Source organism: Ceratotherium simum, chromosome 26, assembly GCF_057802395.1.
Source record: "Ceratotherium simum simum isolate JZ-2026a chromosome 26, ASM5780239v1, whole genome shotgun sequence".
Lineage (NCBI taxonomy): Eukaryota > Metazoa > Chordata > Mammalia > Perissodactyla > Rhinocerotidae > Ceratotherium > Ceratotherium simum.
In genome coordinates this window covers 9,780,620-9,796,571 of record NC_141925.1, presented here as the reverse complement: position 1 = coordinate 9,796,571, position 15,952 = coordinate 9,780,620, and the positions used below count along the sequence as shown (strand labels likewise).

The window sequence follows — 15,952 nt, the reverse complement described above, 5'->3', positions numbered from 1 at the left end:
CTCCCCCGGTCGGCCCCCAGCCCAGGAGCGCGATTCCCTCCCTGCCATGTAGGTCTTCCCTGCAGAGGGTGGAAACCCTGACCCGTGGGCCGATACCAGGTCACAGATGTGTGAAGTTCGGCTCATCCAGTGTTTACAACCTTCAGAATTAATTGCCAAGTAAATTTGGAAGAGTGGACCCAAAAATCAATCTCGCTTTCCCATATTCTTGCTTAGCAGCTGATAAAGAAAAATGTGCAAGCAGGTTGAATGGTACCTTGGAAACAGGTAGACGTTGGGCTTTTCCCAAAAACCAGAATGTAGGTCAGTTTTATACCAACTGCTGAGCGTCATTAAGTACGCCTTTTAGCGCATAATTGATCACAGAAGCATAACAGGGTTTGGAAGAAAACCAACCAGCGTTATCTCCCGAGAGGGACTTCCCTGGTGTCACACGAGGGAGCCCAGCACATGAATCCTCTGCCCGTGCTGGGATGACTTGCAGACACGGGGTGGTCCAGGCCTGACTGGGGTCTGGAAGGAGGCAGCTCACTGGGCCCGTCTGGGGACAGCACAGTCCCCTCTGAGGCTGGGGCCCGGTGGCACCAGGGCAGAATCAGGAGGAGCAGGGCCATCCTGGCGAGCGTAGGGACCTGAGGAGGCCTCTGGGTGGCGGAGCCAAGACAGGAGAGCGAGGCAGGGTCAGCGCACCTGCTCCTGCAGCTGACCGAGCCGGAGGGCGTGAAGGTGGCCTGTCCGGGGCAGCGGCAGTGGAGGTGGCATCAAGTGTCCAGACTCCAGGACTAGTTTGAAGGTGGAGCTGACGGACTTACTGACGGACAGATCTGCTGGCAGATTGGCAGTGGGGAGGGAGCAAGGGAGAAGAGACAAATGACCCCAGGGTTTTGGCCCAAGCAGCTGGGGGCAAGGAAGTACATTTGCTGAAATACGGAAGCCAGCAGCGAGGGGCCCACAGGGTCTGGGGGCACGCTGAGGGTCAGTGACATCCAGGACGCGGCGTTAGGGAGTTCCAGTAGTCGGTGGGAGGGTCGGTAATGCTCAGCCCCCCCTTGGCCCCATCGCCTCTCGTCTTGAGGCCCTTGAGCGAGCTGTGTGAACAGGGACAGCAGCCGACAGGGCACAGGGCTCCATGATATTCCTAGCGGGGCCTGTGCTGGGGCGTGAGCTGGGGGCCCTGCCCAGTGCAAGGCTGAAGTCCTCTACCTCCCTGAGCCCCAACACGAGCCAGAGTAACACCCAGCTCCTCCTGGGTCTGAAGACCACAAATGAGGCAGAGGCAGAAGGCCACCCGCAACGTGTGCCCCTCAGGGCACAGATCCTGCCGCTAGTCATAGTGGCGCAGTGAGATCATATTCTCTCCCTGAGCTGAAGAGGAGAGGGGAGGGAGTCATGTCTGCTCAGGGTTGGGAGATGGAGAGGCGATTCTCCTCAAGACCCTGGAGGGCACAACCAATTCCGCCTGGACCAGTCAGGAAAGGCCTTGCAGAGATGGCATTGGAGGGGTTTTGAAGTATGAGTAGGAGTTCACCAAGTGGGAATTGTGTATAAGGGCAATGCAGGGGGACGGAATAGGGTGTGCATGGTCACCGTCCCCTGCCTCACTGCAGGTTTCCACGGTGATGACCTTGGCACGGAGCCTCTTCCGCAGCTGGAGTGAGGTGGAATCCGCCTGGAGTGCGGCAGTGCAGAGCGAGATCCGGGCTGAGAACAGCCGGGACCGTAAGACCCTTCACTGCTGGTTGAAGGGCCCCCGGCGGGAGCTGAACCTGACGGCGGCCTACAGGCACGCGGAGCAGGTGCGCGTCCAGGCAGCCAGTGCTGGAGGCTCCGTCACTGAGAGACCCGGCGTCCCCCACCCGGGATGCGAAGGGCTTTGTGCCACCAACTCAGCCTATGACCTGGGCCCTCCCTGAGCCTCAGTTTCTTTATCTGTAAAGTGGACCCCATATTAGCACAGACTGTGGAGCAAAACTCGGCTTCTGGAGCCGGAAGCCCAAGTTCCTTGTTCCTGGCTGGGTGCCCAGGGAGGTCTGGGCACCGCAGCGTGCCTGTGCCATCTCGTGGTCTGATCAGGGTGGAAGCTGCAGGCCGGTTCAGCAGCCCTTCTCGGGTGGTCATTCTGGGGGCGATGGGTGGGCAGTGGGAGCAGGATGATCCTGCATGGTGCTTGCCGGCCGTCCTCCCCATCGGCCTGGTTCTTGCTGCAGCCCCGGAAGACCCACGTGTCGCTGATGGCTCTGGGGACCCGTGCTGGGGGCCAGCCTCAGGGCCTGCAGTTGGAGGGTGAGCTGGAGGAGCTGACCCACGACAGCGTGTTGTACCGGAAGCGGGGGACCTTCCTCCTTAGGTACGTGCGGCCCTGTCCCCAGGCCAAGTCCACTGAGGTGTGGTGCCTGCCCCGGTCTCCCCTTCTCCCGTGAGGGTGACCAGGGGACCCGGGCGTGCAGTGCTCCCTGCAGAGGCCCACGCTGACCCGCGGGGCCCAGACAGAGCCCAGAGCTCGGAGACGAGCTGCCTGCCTTGAAAGCCCCCCGCACCCCTAGCCCCTTCCGTGAGCATGTGGGGCTGGGAGCGGAGATCAGAGTCTCGTCGCCCCAGCCTGAAAGCTGCTCTGCGGAATCTTTTCAGTTCCCAGAGGTTGAAAAGGTTGTTGTGTGTGTGTGCGGAGAACAGCACGGGGTCGATCAGCAGACCTGGCCTGAACCCCAGGCTGTGTAGTGACCACCTGGGTGACCTCAGTCATCTGTCCGACAACAGCAGTAACCAAAAAGTAACAGCGGCTGTGGTTTGCAAAGGTCTCATTCATTTGTTTATTTCATTTATACTTATTGGGCACCTACTGTGTGCAGGCACTTTTCTGGGCATGTGGAAAACAGCAGAGAGTGAACAGGACAGAAATGCTTGCCCTCGGGAGCTTGCGTTCACTGCACACAGGTTATCTCTAAAGATCCCAACCACCAAGTGAGATGGCTGTTATTATTTTAGCCCCATTTTACAGATGGGAAAACTGAGGTACGGAAAGGTCAATCAAGTCCTTTGCTGCCCAAGGTCACACGGCTGGTGAAAGGTGGAGCCTGGACTCCAGGCCCAGTCTGTGGGCCTCCAGACCTCGTGTGCTGTCTGTCCCTTGGGTGTGTGCTGCCAGGTGGTGACGGTGACCCCAGCTGTGCCCAGCTCACTGGGTTGTCAAGAGAGCACAGCGAGATGGCGAATGGGTGTCGATTGGCAAATTGTAACACACAGGACTGACGTGTGGCCTGATGTTCTCCTCTCTGTGACAAAGTCTTAACTCTGCAAGACAGTGACAGGCGCAGTCTGAGCCCACGGGCACAGTTGTCCCCCGACCCCGCTGGCTGCTTTAATGGCTTTGGCCCATTTTCCCGTCTCCACGCCAGGCACCCGTTGGCTCTGCCAGGCCCGCAGAGCCTGCTCCTGCAGGAGACGTTCACGGTGGAGAAGCAGCAGCAGCGGTCCTCCCTGGAGACCAGGGTTGTCCTGAATGGCCGAGAGGAGACCCTGCAGACCATCGTCCTGGGCTACCAGGCGGGGCACCCCTATGTGAGTGGGCTCCAGGGTGCGGCTGGGAAGGGGCCTGAGAGCGGGAGGGAGGCCCCATCTGCCCCGTCTCTGCCTGTGTGCAGGTGTGTGGTTGTCCCTCCCAGGTCTGTGCAGGCCTGACCCACCCCTACAGCGGCACGGCCATCCCCGGGAGCCTGGAGGGGTGCGCGGTTACGTGGAGTCGACACACCGTAAGTGAGAACACCCCAGAGACCTTCCCACCGCGGCGGTCCCCATTCAGGCGGCTGCCATCTCTCCGCCGGACCAACGAATCCCTCTCCTGCTGGGTTTTCTCTTCCACTCGGTCCCCCTGCTCCAGTCCGCTTGACAGCCAGAGGGATCTTTTCATCATGCTGGCGTAATCATGTCACTCCCTCGCTTGAAAATCCTCCCAGCCTGTCTTGGGATAACGACCCCAGCCCTGACCCTCCAGCCTGGCTGACCCTCCCGCCTCACCTGAGGCCTGCGTTCAGCTTACCCAGCCTCCTTTATTTCCGCACGTGGGTCCTTCCTGCCCCAGGCCCTTTGTGCTCTGTGTCTGGAGCGTCACTCTCTCCTCAGCTTTGCCTCCCTCCCTTCTCATCATCAGCTCCAGCATCGTCTCTGCTGGGAAGCTCTCCTTGACCCCCAGCCCACCTCATGCCCCTAGTCACACCTCCTCCCTACCCTGTGCCTCTTGCTTCTGGCACCTGCCCCAAACCCCGGTTCTATTTTCGTGTGATTCTTTGACCAACTGCTGCCCCTCTGCCAGTCTGTAAGATCCGTGATTGGTGCCCCGTCTGCTTTATTCACCATGGTAGCCGCGGGGCCGGGCGCATAGTCAGTGCTTAATGAATCATGTTGCCTTGGTGCTGTTGAAAATCCACTGCGTACCTGACCCAGAGCAGCGTGGACAAGCTCCCTCTGTGAAGGACTGGATAGTGACTGTTGCAGCCTTTGCAGGCCGGACAGTCTCTGTTGCAGCTACTCACCTCTGCACAGCGACACCTAGAAAATACACAAGGGAAGGGCACGACTGTGTTCTGCTAACGCTATGGATGGAATGTTTGTGTCGCCCCCAGGTTCCTCTGTCGAGGCCCTAATGTGACGGCATTGGGGGTGGGGTCTTGGGAGGAGATTAGGTTACGAGGGTGGAGCCCCTGTGATGAGATCAGTGTCCTCATAAGAAGAGGAAGAGGACCAACCCTTTCTCTCTCTCCACCACGTGAGGACACAACGAGAAGGCGGCCATCTGCAAACCAGGCAGCGGGCCCTCACCAGGACCTGCCCAGGCTGGCTCCCTGATCTCGGACTTCCAGCCTCCAGAACCGTGAGAAATAAGTTTCTGTTGTTTAAACTGCCTGGTCTCTGGTATTTTTGTTATAGCAGCCTGAACTAAGACGACTTTATCTACAAGAATAGGCCGGGTTTGGCTCTTGGGCCGTGGTTTCCTGAGCCCTGATTAGAGGGTCTCGGCCTGAGTCTTCCTAGGAGTGAAACTCGTTTTTGCCTATGTGTTTTTAGCAAATTATTTCATGTCTCTGGACCTCGGTTTCATCTAAAAATGGACACAGCAGTACTCATCTCTCATGCAGTGGTTGTGAGAATCGAAATGTAGTATAATAATCTCTCTCGAGTACTTAAGACATGCTTCCTAGGCCCTCGTCCAAGTCTCCTTCCTGACCCTCCAGGGCTAGAAGCTCCTGGGCCTAACCTCATTCTCCAGCAAGCATTTATTGAGCACCAGCTGTGTGCCAGGCCCTGGACAAGGAAGGTGGTGGTGGTTTCTCCCTTGCAGGACGTACAAAGCGCTGTTGGAAGGCGGGTGAATCCGGGCCAGCTGCTGAGCGCCAAGACCTGTCCTTCTGGAACTCCACTTCCCCACCAGATAGACAGGGCTGCAGATGGCTCCCAGAGGTTTGGTAGCCGAAGTCCCTGGAGCTCCTGCAGGGAAGTAGGGCAGGATGACAGCCCAAACCCCTGCGGAAGCGTTTCCCCGTGGTGTTTACTGTCTTGTAAACCGGAGATTGCAGAATGGCGCCACGGGCCCACTGCAACCTGCAGGTGTGTTTGGTTTGGGCTGCTTCGCATTTACATTTTGTAAAAAAATCAGTTGTCAACATTTAAAATCAGAAGATTTGGGATAAAACCAAGATTTCTGCTTCTAATTAAAAAAAAAATCAGAAGATCTGACACACTGGGCCTAAAATCCCGCCTGACAACAGGCTAGAACCAAGCAGATGGGGTCCTTTGGTTTAGTTTAATTTGGCTGTCCTTTTTAAAACCCTATCTTTGTTGAATGACAACCGTTTTTCTCTTCTCTGGGATCTTTGTTCCTCCTCCATCTTGGTTCTAAAATAAAGCCATGTGTTCTTTAAAAGATGTACACCAATAATAAAATCCTGTGGCGAGACATTTTTAACTTCTCAGCCAACACAGATGGGAAAAGATGGCAACCTGCTGCTGCGTGCTTGGCACGTGGCAGAAGCTAAATAGTTGTTGAGTGAATAAATGATTAACTATGTGTACCAGTTTTCTATGGCTGCTATAACAAATTACTACAGACTTTGTGGTTTAAAACAACACAAATTTATCTTACATTTCTGGAGAACAGAAGTCCAAAATGAGTTTCACTTGGCTAAAATCGAGGTGTCGGCAGGGTTACGTTCCGCCCAGAGGCTCCAGGGGAGAATCTGTTTTCTTGCCTTTTCTAGCTTCTAAAAGCCGCCTGCGTTTCTGATTTGTGGTCCCTTTCTCCGTCTTCAAAGCCGGCAGAGTAGCATCTTCTCTGACTGTGCCCTCCTGCCTCCCTCTTATGAGAACTCTTGTAATTACCTTGGGCCTACTGGGTAATCCAGAATAATCTCTCCATCTCAAGATCCTTAACTGCACAGTCCCTTTTGCCCTGTGAGGTGACATATTGACAGGCTCCAGGGATTAGGGTGTGGACATCTGTGGGAGCATGGGTATTATTCTCCCTGCCACACTAGGAATTAAACCTGTTTCCACCTTGGCATAGCTTTACCCTTGGAGTTTCAGGCTATAACTAGTGATTCTGTATTCTTCCAATATTGACTGAGCACCTACTATGCGCGAGGACCTGTGCTGAGTGTCAGGAATACAGCAGTGAACAAAACAGGCTCATACCAGGGCACCCCCTTTGAATGAGACACAGGCCCTCAAGTTTGCCCCCTCAAGCCCACCCCTCTACCCCTACCTCTGGGCGCTGGAGCTTACCATCCCTGTTTGAAAGACCCCACGTGCCCTGTCCCCACTTTCTGCCCTGTGAGTGGAACAGTGTAGACTGTGCTTTGATTCCTCAATCTTGGGACCACTTTCTTCTCACTGCTGGTTTCCCAGGGTGGCTTCTGCAGGCCCTTGGAGACGGGAAGTAACCTCTCTCAGTGCCACTGGTTCTTGCACACGCAGGCTAAGAACAGGGAGGTCGAGGCCACTTTGAAAGTCGACCAGAAAGTCATGCTGCACTTAAAGGGTTTGCACCGTGACAGATCTCAGCCTGGGGAGGTCCGGCACCGCCTGGCCCTGGACGCGGCTCACTTTTCCCAGGTACCGTCCCCGGATCAGGCAAACGCTGGTTTGTGGCCCCCCCAGTGCAGCTCAACTGTTGGCAAAAGTAAAGGATGCTGTCTGTTTCTTCCCAGCTGAAGTTCCCCCGGGCCCTGAGTTTGGACGGGGACATTGTCTTCAGACGGAGTCCCCAGGGAGCATTCGACTGCAGTGTGGATGCGAGGGCTGCCATTAACCACAGCACCACGTCCCAGGTCTGGAGGCTGAGTGCTGAGGGAGGAGGGGTTTTAATGTTAGAGTGCAGGCATCCTGTATGGGGTGGCTGAGGAGGTGGCAAGAGGGCCCTGGAAAGCTGACAGCAAGTTCTGATTTTGGCAGTGTGCGTGTGATCAATCAGGATGCCCTGTTAAAATAAAAGTTTGCTTTACTGTGAAAGTTTACTCCCCGTTCATGTCGCAGTTCAGTGTGGCTCTGCTCCACACGGTCACTCAAGGACCCAGGCTCCCTCCACCTTGTGGCTCTGCCCCAGCTGGTGGATGGGGAGAGAGAGGGTGAGAGTTATGCAGGAGGTTTTCATGAGCCAGGTTCATAAGTAGTTCATGCCACTCCTGGCCAAGATCCCATTGGCCATAACTGATCACATGACTCCACCCAGCTGCAAAGGAGGATGGGAAATGTAGTTTTAGCTGCGTGTCCTGGAGGAAAAGGAAATGCAGTATGGTGAATGTATAACAGCCGCTGTAGGTGTATTTGTTCATTCATTCACCATATATGGATTGTGTCACTGCTTTGTGCCAGGTTCTGTGCTACGTACCGGGGATGCACAGGTGACTGTTTCTGTCCTCATCTCCAAGGAGCTTTCAGGTTCAAATCCCAGCTCCACTGCTGACTAGCTGTGTGACCTTGGGAAAATTACTCAGCCCCACTGAGTGTCAGTTTTTCCAGCTGTGAAATGAGGATAGTAAAACCAGCCTATGAGAGCAGGGCTGAGGATTAAACGAGGTGATAATTGTATAGTCAGTGCCTGGTACGTGGTCAGGGTCAAGTAGAAGGCAGCCGTGGACATGAGAGGCGTGGGCAGGCACCGTGGCAGGGGTCCCAGAGCTGTCCCTCCAGCCCCACGTCTGGACCCCACTTCTCAAGCTTCCGAGTAACGCAGCCTGAGCAAGATAAAGGCTGAGAAACGTGGAGAGAGGATGGCAGTTTCTGGCATCTGCTGTTGGGCATGGGCTTTGGGCAAACTCTGGATGACCTATCCCTTCTTGGGTGCGCAGCCAGCCACTTTCTGGGGCTCTCTATCCCACTCCTCTGCTCCCTCTGACCCCTGCCTCCTCCAACTCTCCCTCCCCAACAGGTCTCGGTCCAGCTGAACGGATCTGACTCCCACTTGGTGTTTTTCTTCCAGCTCAGACATCCCCATGGACCAACATTTCCTCCAAACTTACAGGTACGGACAGTGGTCCCTTCGGGATGACCTCAAACTGCCTGCCAAGTCTCGTCTCCGAGCAGCCAGCTTGCTGGGAGATGGGGCGGAAGGAAGGGAGGACGGAGGCCCCGGGGAAGGAGCGTGGAGGAGGCCACCCCACCATGTTAAGCTTCGCCAGACAGCCCCTCCAGAATCAAGAACAGATGGCAGGGAGGTTTCCAAATCCGTCATTTGGAAGTGATTGTCCAGGCGAGAAGGGTTTTTAGCTGCCTGGGGGGTGAAAGGATCACGTTTCACCCTTGAAAATGGAGAGCAACAGGACAGTTCTCCAGACCCTGTTCCGTATTTGGGTTTGGGTGAAGCGTAAGACCCTTGTTTGACACCAGGGTATTTTGCCCGGGGTCGGGTAGAAGCGCTGAGGGGTTTCACTCTACAGGGAAAGAAAGGGGCGGAGAGAGGACCAGGTGGGAGCGCTGTGCTCCTCCCCCAGGGCCAGGCCCTTAGAAAGCCCCACGCGTGTGCTGAGCAAGACGCGTGTGCTGTGTACACAGGAATCAGGCAGAGGGCCAGGGAGACGGAGGTGTAGACGGGTAATCCAACCGTGTTGAGGCCGAAGTTTGCTAGCAGTTTTTCAATGCCTGCTGTGCGCCCAGCCCTGGGTTGGTAGGTTTCGGAAGGAAACTCAGCGGAGCCTGAGAAGGGCTGTGAATGACGGAAACTACAAATTCTCAGATGCACATTTTTTCGACATCTCTGAAAGCAAGATGTGTCTTCAGATCCACATAGGTTCACTGTTTCCTTAGCAGCCTTTCCTTTTCTCGGCGGGCCGTAAATTCATGGCGCATCTGAGCGCCGCTGGGATCTCAGATTCGAGGACGTGCTATCACTGGGACCAGCTGTCATAGGAGCTGATGTCTGTTGAGGGTTTAGCACGTGCTGGGTCTGTTCTAAACCCCTTACGTGGATCCTCTCGTGGACGTCTGGTGATACGCTGTCAGACCATTTTGCAGATGAGAATCTGAGACAGGGAGGTGACATGACTTGCGCAAGGTCACGGAGCACATAAGTGAAGGATATTGGAGGGGGACCTGGGTGGTTTGGCTGCAGAGCCCGTGCTACCCCTGGACCCATCAGGGAGAGGAGGGTGGATCCCCCGGAAGCTTGGACGCGGGTCATCTGATGGGTTCAGACTTTATTATTACTTTTTAGAGCAGCAGAGCCCTGTGTTCACATTATCTCAGTGGTTGCATAGGGGCTGGGGGAGGGGCAGGGGCTCGGCCTTTTTGACTTCTGCCCCCGCTCTTGAAATTTCCCAGAGGTATCCCTGCGCTGGTGTTTTTCAACCTGATTTTCATTGTTGCCCCTTTAAGGAGACTTTTAAAATATTTTTTCCTTAATTGCTCCCGTTATGAAATTTTAATTCCTTTTTTTAGAGCAGTTTGAGATTTACAGAAAAATTGGGCAGAAAGTATGGAGAGTTCCCATATACCCCCTCCCCCTATGCACAGTTTTCCATCTTATTAACATCTTGCATTAGCGTGGTACATTTGTTACAATCGATGAACCCATATTAATATATTATTATGATTATTAAGGGAAGTCCCTAGTTTGCATTAGGGCTCTCTCCTTGTGCTGTATGGATCTACAGGGTTTGCCAAATGCATGACGTCGTACATCAGCCTTTACCGTATCATGCAGGGTAGTTTCACTGCCCTAAAAATCCCCCATGCTCCACCTGTTCATCCCTCCCTCCCCCTTAACCCCTGGCCACCGCTGAGCCATTTACTGTCTCCATAATTTGCCTTTTCCAGAACGTCATGTAGTTGGAACCGTGCAGCATGCAGCCTTTGCAGGCTGGCTTCTTTCACTCAGTCATATGCATTTCCGGTTCCTTCGTGTCTTTTTGTGGCTTGATAGCTCATTTCTTTTTATCACTTAATAATATTCCATTGCATGGCTGTACCACAGTTTATCAGCTCATCTATGGAGGGACCAGGCATACTTTTAAAAGCTTCTCAGATGATTGTAATGTGCAGCCTGGGCTAGACCAGTTTCTGCCCTGTAGATGGGGAAACTGAGGCCCAGATTAGGAAGGGGCGTCAGGTCCTGCAGAGCTGGTAGAGGGTGGGCTCACCTGCTCCCACCCCCACTCCTCCCCACAATGCCCTGGTGGGCCTGACCAAGCCTTTGCTCCAGCCTGACTCCCAATGTGGCCCCTCCTTGTGCAACAGACACCCTCCCCTTTGACCTGCAGAGTTTCTGGGGGTCCTCTGGGCCCCAGGGGGCACTCTTTGGGGCTTCCTTTTCTGTAGCTGAGTCGCACAGGGATCCTCTGCTTTCCCAGCAGCCCCCTTCAGGCACAAGCGTGATGTTTAGAGCTAGGCAGGCCTGGGTTGCTTATGTGACCCTCTCTGAGCCTCAGTTTCCCTATTTGTAAGATGGATGTTCCCACTTCGCACATGGTGGAAAGGACAAGATGAGACTCTGATCCTGGGCCAGGAGCCGGGGTCTGAGAAAGCTGTATCCTGTTCTTCCCTCCGTCTCTTCCTGAGTGCTTGTCTACTGTGCTCGGTGATGCTCAGAGCTGGAGTGGCTCAGGAAGGCTTCCTGGAGGAAGGGGCCCTCCTGCATACCCGGATCCCACAGACCCTTCCTGTCCTCCCTCCACCTCTGAGCCCTCTCCTGCCTCCCTGCAGGTACAGGCGGCTGCCGGGCGTTTCACAGAGCGCAGCCTCAATGGCTCCCTGTCTGTGCACGTGTCCGGCCGGGAGCTGGTTCTGCTGGAGGTCGACGCCAGCCAGGATGCCAGGAGAAGCAGCCAGGGCTGGGGTGTGAGCGTCCTCCTCCGCCAGGCAGTCCTCAGAGCCCCCACGGCTGTTCAGCTGCAGCTGTCCGGCAAGGTTGCCCCAGCCAGGTGACGGTTCCCAGGTGGCCTGCAAGAGGGAGGGGCCTCTGAGGGCAAAGGGCTGGCATCCTGGGGGGTGGGAGATCATCACTCGGAGGTGCCTTGTCTGTCCCTCTGAGAGCATGCCGAAATTACCCCCATTGGTGCCATTCTTGATTTTAAGGCTTTGAGAGAGCAGAAAGAAGAGGCCTTCCATTTTCCACTTTTATCTTTTCTTTTTTAGTTATGACAGTTTTCATTGTAGGTGACTCGCAAGATTGTAATAACGTGTGAAGAATAAAACAAAATTCACTAGAGAGAGTGGTGGGGAATATATTGGTGTAGTCCCTCCAGTCTTTCATCTCTGACTGTATTTTCACGTATGGATATATCTACTGTGATATGGCTGTCAGGAGCCTGGGATCTGGAGCCAATTGCTTGGGTTCAAATCCCAGCTCTGCCATCGCTGCCCCTGGGACCTTGGGCAAACCAGGTGCCCTTCTGTGCCTCGATTTCTCAACCTGCTTCTTAGGGTTGTCCTAGGATTCAGTGAGCAGCACACGCGAATTCCAAACCAGCGCCTGGCCAGCTGCCATTATCGCTGCTACACCCAGTATGGCACATTCTGGCACAAATCGGGTCTCTGTTAAATGTTGGTTCCCTTTTTCCTCTGCGGTCCCAGCCTTGCCAGCTTTTTTGAATTCGAGGGGACCCAAAGCTTTGGGTATGGTGCTAGATAACCCTGTGCCCAGATTACCATCTACAGCTGTCTGTACATCCATCTGTTCATCCATCTGTCCGACTGCCCATCCTTATCCCCCGTCCAAAAAGGGTTTGAGGCAGATTATAAAAACCTGTATTGTTCTAGGTCAGGAATTGGCAAACTTTCAGTAAAGGGCCAGCTGGTAAATATTTTTGGATCTGTGGACCATATGGTCTCTGTTGCAACTACTCTGCTGCTGTAGCACAGACCTATCACAGATAACATGTAAATGAGTGGGCGTGGCTGTGTTTCAATAAAACTTTATTTACTTAACAGGTGGTGGGCTGGTTTTGACCCACAGGCCCATAGTTGGCCAACTCTTGCTCTGTATGTTAAAAAGTACATGAGGAAATTAAGGTGAAGGAAAAAGAAAAATGAGAAGGTGCTCAAAGTGGCATCAGTAAACAAAATGCATGCCATGAGGTCCTCTACATTTTCTAGATCTAAGCTGAAGATTTGGCTCTGAGCTTCCTAGTAGCCAGTGTGAAAAGAGAAACCAACCAGTGGCATTATTTGCAAAGGCTGTAAGGGAAACACACACTTGTGTGAATGTGCACCAAGGAAAATATGGCTGATCTTGTTCCTGGTGTTGATACTCAAGGGAAGTGTCTCCCATGGTGTCCTATAAAGAACATACCGTGTGGATGATAGGGACTGTGCCCCCTGCCCCAATTCTCCAAGACATTTAACAGAAGGCTTCTTGGGGCTGTTTCTTTTCTCATCCTTCACTATAATAACGTGCATTGATAACTTATTAGCAATTTCAGCTCAACATCAGTAGTTCCATTTTATCTCCCACTTTGTAGAGGAAGAAACTGAGGCTCAGAGAGGTTATGTCCTTGTCCAAGACCACACGGTTAGTGGCAGCACTGAGATTCCAACCCAGGTTTGGCTGACCGCAGAGCCTATTATCTTACCCCCTATTACACGAGGTCCCTGTGGGCTGAGGGCCCAGGAAAGACGACTGATGGGTCTGGACAGCGGGGTCAGAAACCCGCCTCTTATGGCCTGGCCTGCCTATTTGAAGGGGAGAATGCCACTTGCCTGCAAGGATAGAAGCTGCCCTTTGTCATCCGCCGTCACTTTCCTTCCTAGGATTTGGCTCTTTTTCAAGGCGCTGCTGGACCAGAACGCAGCCCAACTTCTTTTCAAGGCGTCTGAGGAGCGGAGGGGAGGCCAGGTCCTGACCCTGTGGAGCCAAGCCCAGCACACAGTGGCCGGCTGGGCGGCCGTGCCCCGCCTCCTGGCCCTCAAGGGCATGCTGAAGCAGAAGGAGGCGCTCCGAGAGGGTGAGGAGAGCGCGCGGGGCAGGACAGTGGGGCTCTTGGGCAAGCACTTCCTATGGAACCACAGGGCAGATCAAATCCTACCCATTTTCAAGTCCACGGATGCTCTATTCCAGCATCTCACACGCTGGTGGTGCCCCTTGGTCAGAAATTAATACCCATTCTGACAAAGTGAATCTTCTGCTCACTAAATACTAAACAGGCTTCCTTATGCAGGACTTCTCAGAGCCTTTAACATGCTAATGGCCACTGGACGTATCCAGGAGGCAGAGTTAGGTGCAGTGGTCCCCAAGCATGATTTTTCTTTTTTTTAAATTTGTTTATTTTATTGAGGTAACATTGGTTTATAACGTTATATAAATTTCAGGTATACATCATTATATTTTGATTTCTGTGTAGAAATATATTTTTTCTAATAGTTTTTATTTTGACATAATTTCAGGCTCACAGAAAAATGGCAAAGAATAGTACAAAGAATCCATAGGCCCTTTTCTCTGAATTGACATTTCACCGCAATTGCTTTCTTGTTCTCATTCTCTGTCTCCGTCTGTCTCTCTCTGTCTCTCCTTCTCTGTATAAACATATATGCATGTGCGTGTATAGAACATTTTTATTTGTATATAAAAAATATATTTTATTCCCGAACTGTTTTATTAAGTTGCAGACATGGTAGATCTTGACCCCTAAATAGTTTGATGTTTATTTCCTAAAAATAAAGACATTCTCCTACATTCCACAATACAGTTATCAAAATCAGAAAATTAACTTTTATTTTTTTTTCTGAGGAAGATTCGCCCTGAGCTAACATCTGTGCCAATCTTCCTCTATGTTTTTGGTATGTGGGCCGCCAGCACAGCATGGCTGCTAATAGAGTGGTGTAGGTCCACGCCCGGGATCTGAACCCAGGCTGCTGAAGTGGAGCATGCTGAACTTAACCACCAGGCCACCGGAGCTGGCCCAGAAAATTAACGTTTGTCCAATGATGTCATCTAATCTACATACCTTATTCGAATTCCACCACTTATCCCAATAATGTCCTTTATAATACAAGAAAGTCCTGGATCATACATTACAGTTACTTGTATTGTTTCTTCAGTCTCTTTTATTCTGGACCCGTTTCTCAGTGTTTCTTTCTCTTTCATGATATTTACATTTTTGAAGGGTACAGGGCAGCCATTTGTAGGCTATCCCTCATTTTGGGTTTGTCAAATGCTTCCTCGTGACTACTTTTAAGAAAGCTTGGTTGGTAAAATACCGCAGAAGTGATGCATCATCATATCCAGAGGTACATCCGGATGTCACTTTGTCCCAATATTGGTGACATTAGCGTTGATCATTTGATTAGGGTTGCACCTGCTAGGTTTCTCCACTGTTAGATTTTTATCTTTTCCTTTGTATGCTGACCTCATAAAACAAGTTGAGAAGTATTTCCTTCTCTCCTGTTTTCTGAAAGGGTTTGTGTAAGATTGGTGTGAATGCCCCCTTAAATTTCTGACAGACTCCACCAGCGAAGCCATCTGGAGTTCCTTTGTGGAAAATTTTTTTGGAAAATGAATAGATGTAAAGCTCTTCAGATTTTCTGTTTTATCATGTGTCAATTTGGGTAAGTTATGTTTTTCAAGGAGTTTGTCCATTTCAACTAAGTTGTCAAATTTATTGGCATAAAGTTGTTCATTATCGCTGTTATTATCCTTTTCATGTCTGCAGGGTCTATAGAGATAGTCCTGCTTCATTCCTGATAGTAGTTATGTGTATTTCTTCTCTCTCTCTTATTAATCTAACTAGGATTTTATCAATTTTGTTGATCCTTTCAAAGAACCAACTTTTGGTTTTGTTCATTTTCTCTCTCGTTGTCTTTTTCCAATTTCATTGATTTCACGCTTATCTCTATTGTTTCCTTTCTTACACTTAATTTGGGTTTACTTTGCTCTTCTTTCTCTAGTTTATTAAGATGGACCCTCAAGCCATTGACTTTTAGGCCTTTTTACTTTTCTAATATAAACATATAAAACTATATATTTTCCTCTGTGTTCCTTAAAGTGCATCCCACACATGTTGATGTCTCGTGTTCTCATTATCATTTATTTTGAAATATTTTCAGATTTCTCTTGTGGTTTGTTCTGTGACCCATGGATTACTTAGAAGTATGTTGCTTAATTTCCAAATATTTGAGATTTTTCTAGGTAGCTTGTCGATATTTAATTGAGTTTAATTGTGGTCAGAAGACCTCTCCTGTAGGATCAGTCTTTTAAAATTTATTGTGACTTGTTTTATGGGCCAGTATATAAGGTATCTTGTGAACATAACTTATACACTTAAAAAGAATTTGTTTTCTGCTCTTGTTGGGTGTAATGTTCTATAAAAGTCAATTAGGTCAAGTTGCTTGCTTGTATTGTTCTGATATATATCCTCACTGATTTTTTTGTCTTGTTATTGTTTCAATTAATGAGAGAAGGGTGGTAAGCTCTCCAACTATGATTGTGGATTTCTTATTTCTTCTTTGAATCTGTCCATTTTGCTTCACGTAT

General features: G+C 51.5%; 1 protein-coding gene across 1 annotated transcript in view; it reads left to right on the top strand.

Annotated features, from left to right (window-relative positions):
* Window positions 1–15,952, top strand: part of APOLTP (apolipoprotein lipid transfer particle homolog) — a 136,373-nt gene that overhangs the window by 57,250 nt on the left and 63,171 nt on the right. Inside the window, exons 31-39 of the mRNA XM_087417807.1 lie at window positions 1,608–1,796; window positions 2,208–2,347; window positions 3,396–3,558; window positions 3,663–3,749; window positions 6,967–7,104; window positions 7,200–7,319; window positions 8,420–8,512; window positions 11,188–11,405; window positions 13,234–13,427. Of these exons, the coding sequence (XP_087273933.1) occupies window positions 1,608–1,796; window positions 2,208–2,347; window positions 3,396–3,558; window positions 3,663–3,749; window positions 6,967–7,104; window positions 7,200–7,319; window positions 8,420–8,512; window positions 11,188–11,405; window positions 13,234–13,427 (1,342 nt within the window). The remainder of the gene's footprint in view (window positions 1–1,607; window positions 1,797–2,207; window positions 2,348–3,395; window positions 3,559–3,662; window positions 3,750–6,966; window positions 7,105–7,199; window positions 7,320–8,419; window positions 8,513–11,187; window positions 11,406–13,233; window positions 13,428–15,952) is intronic.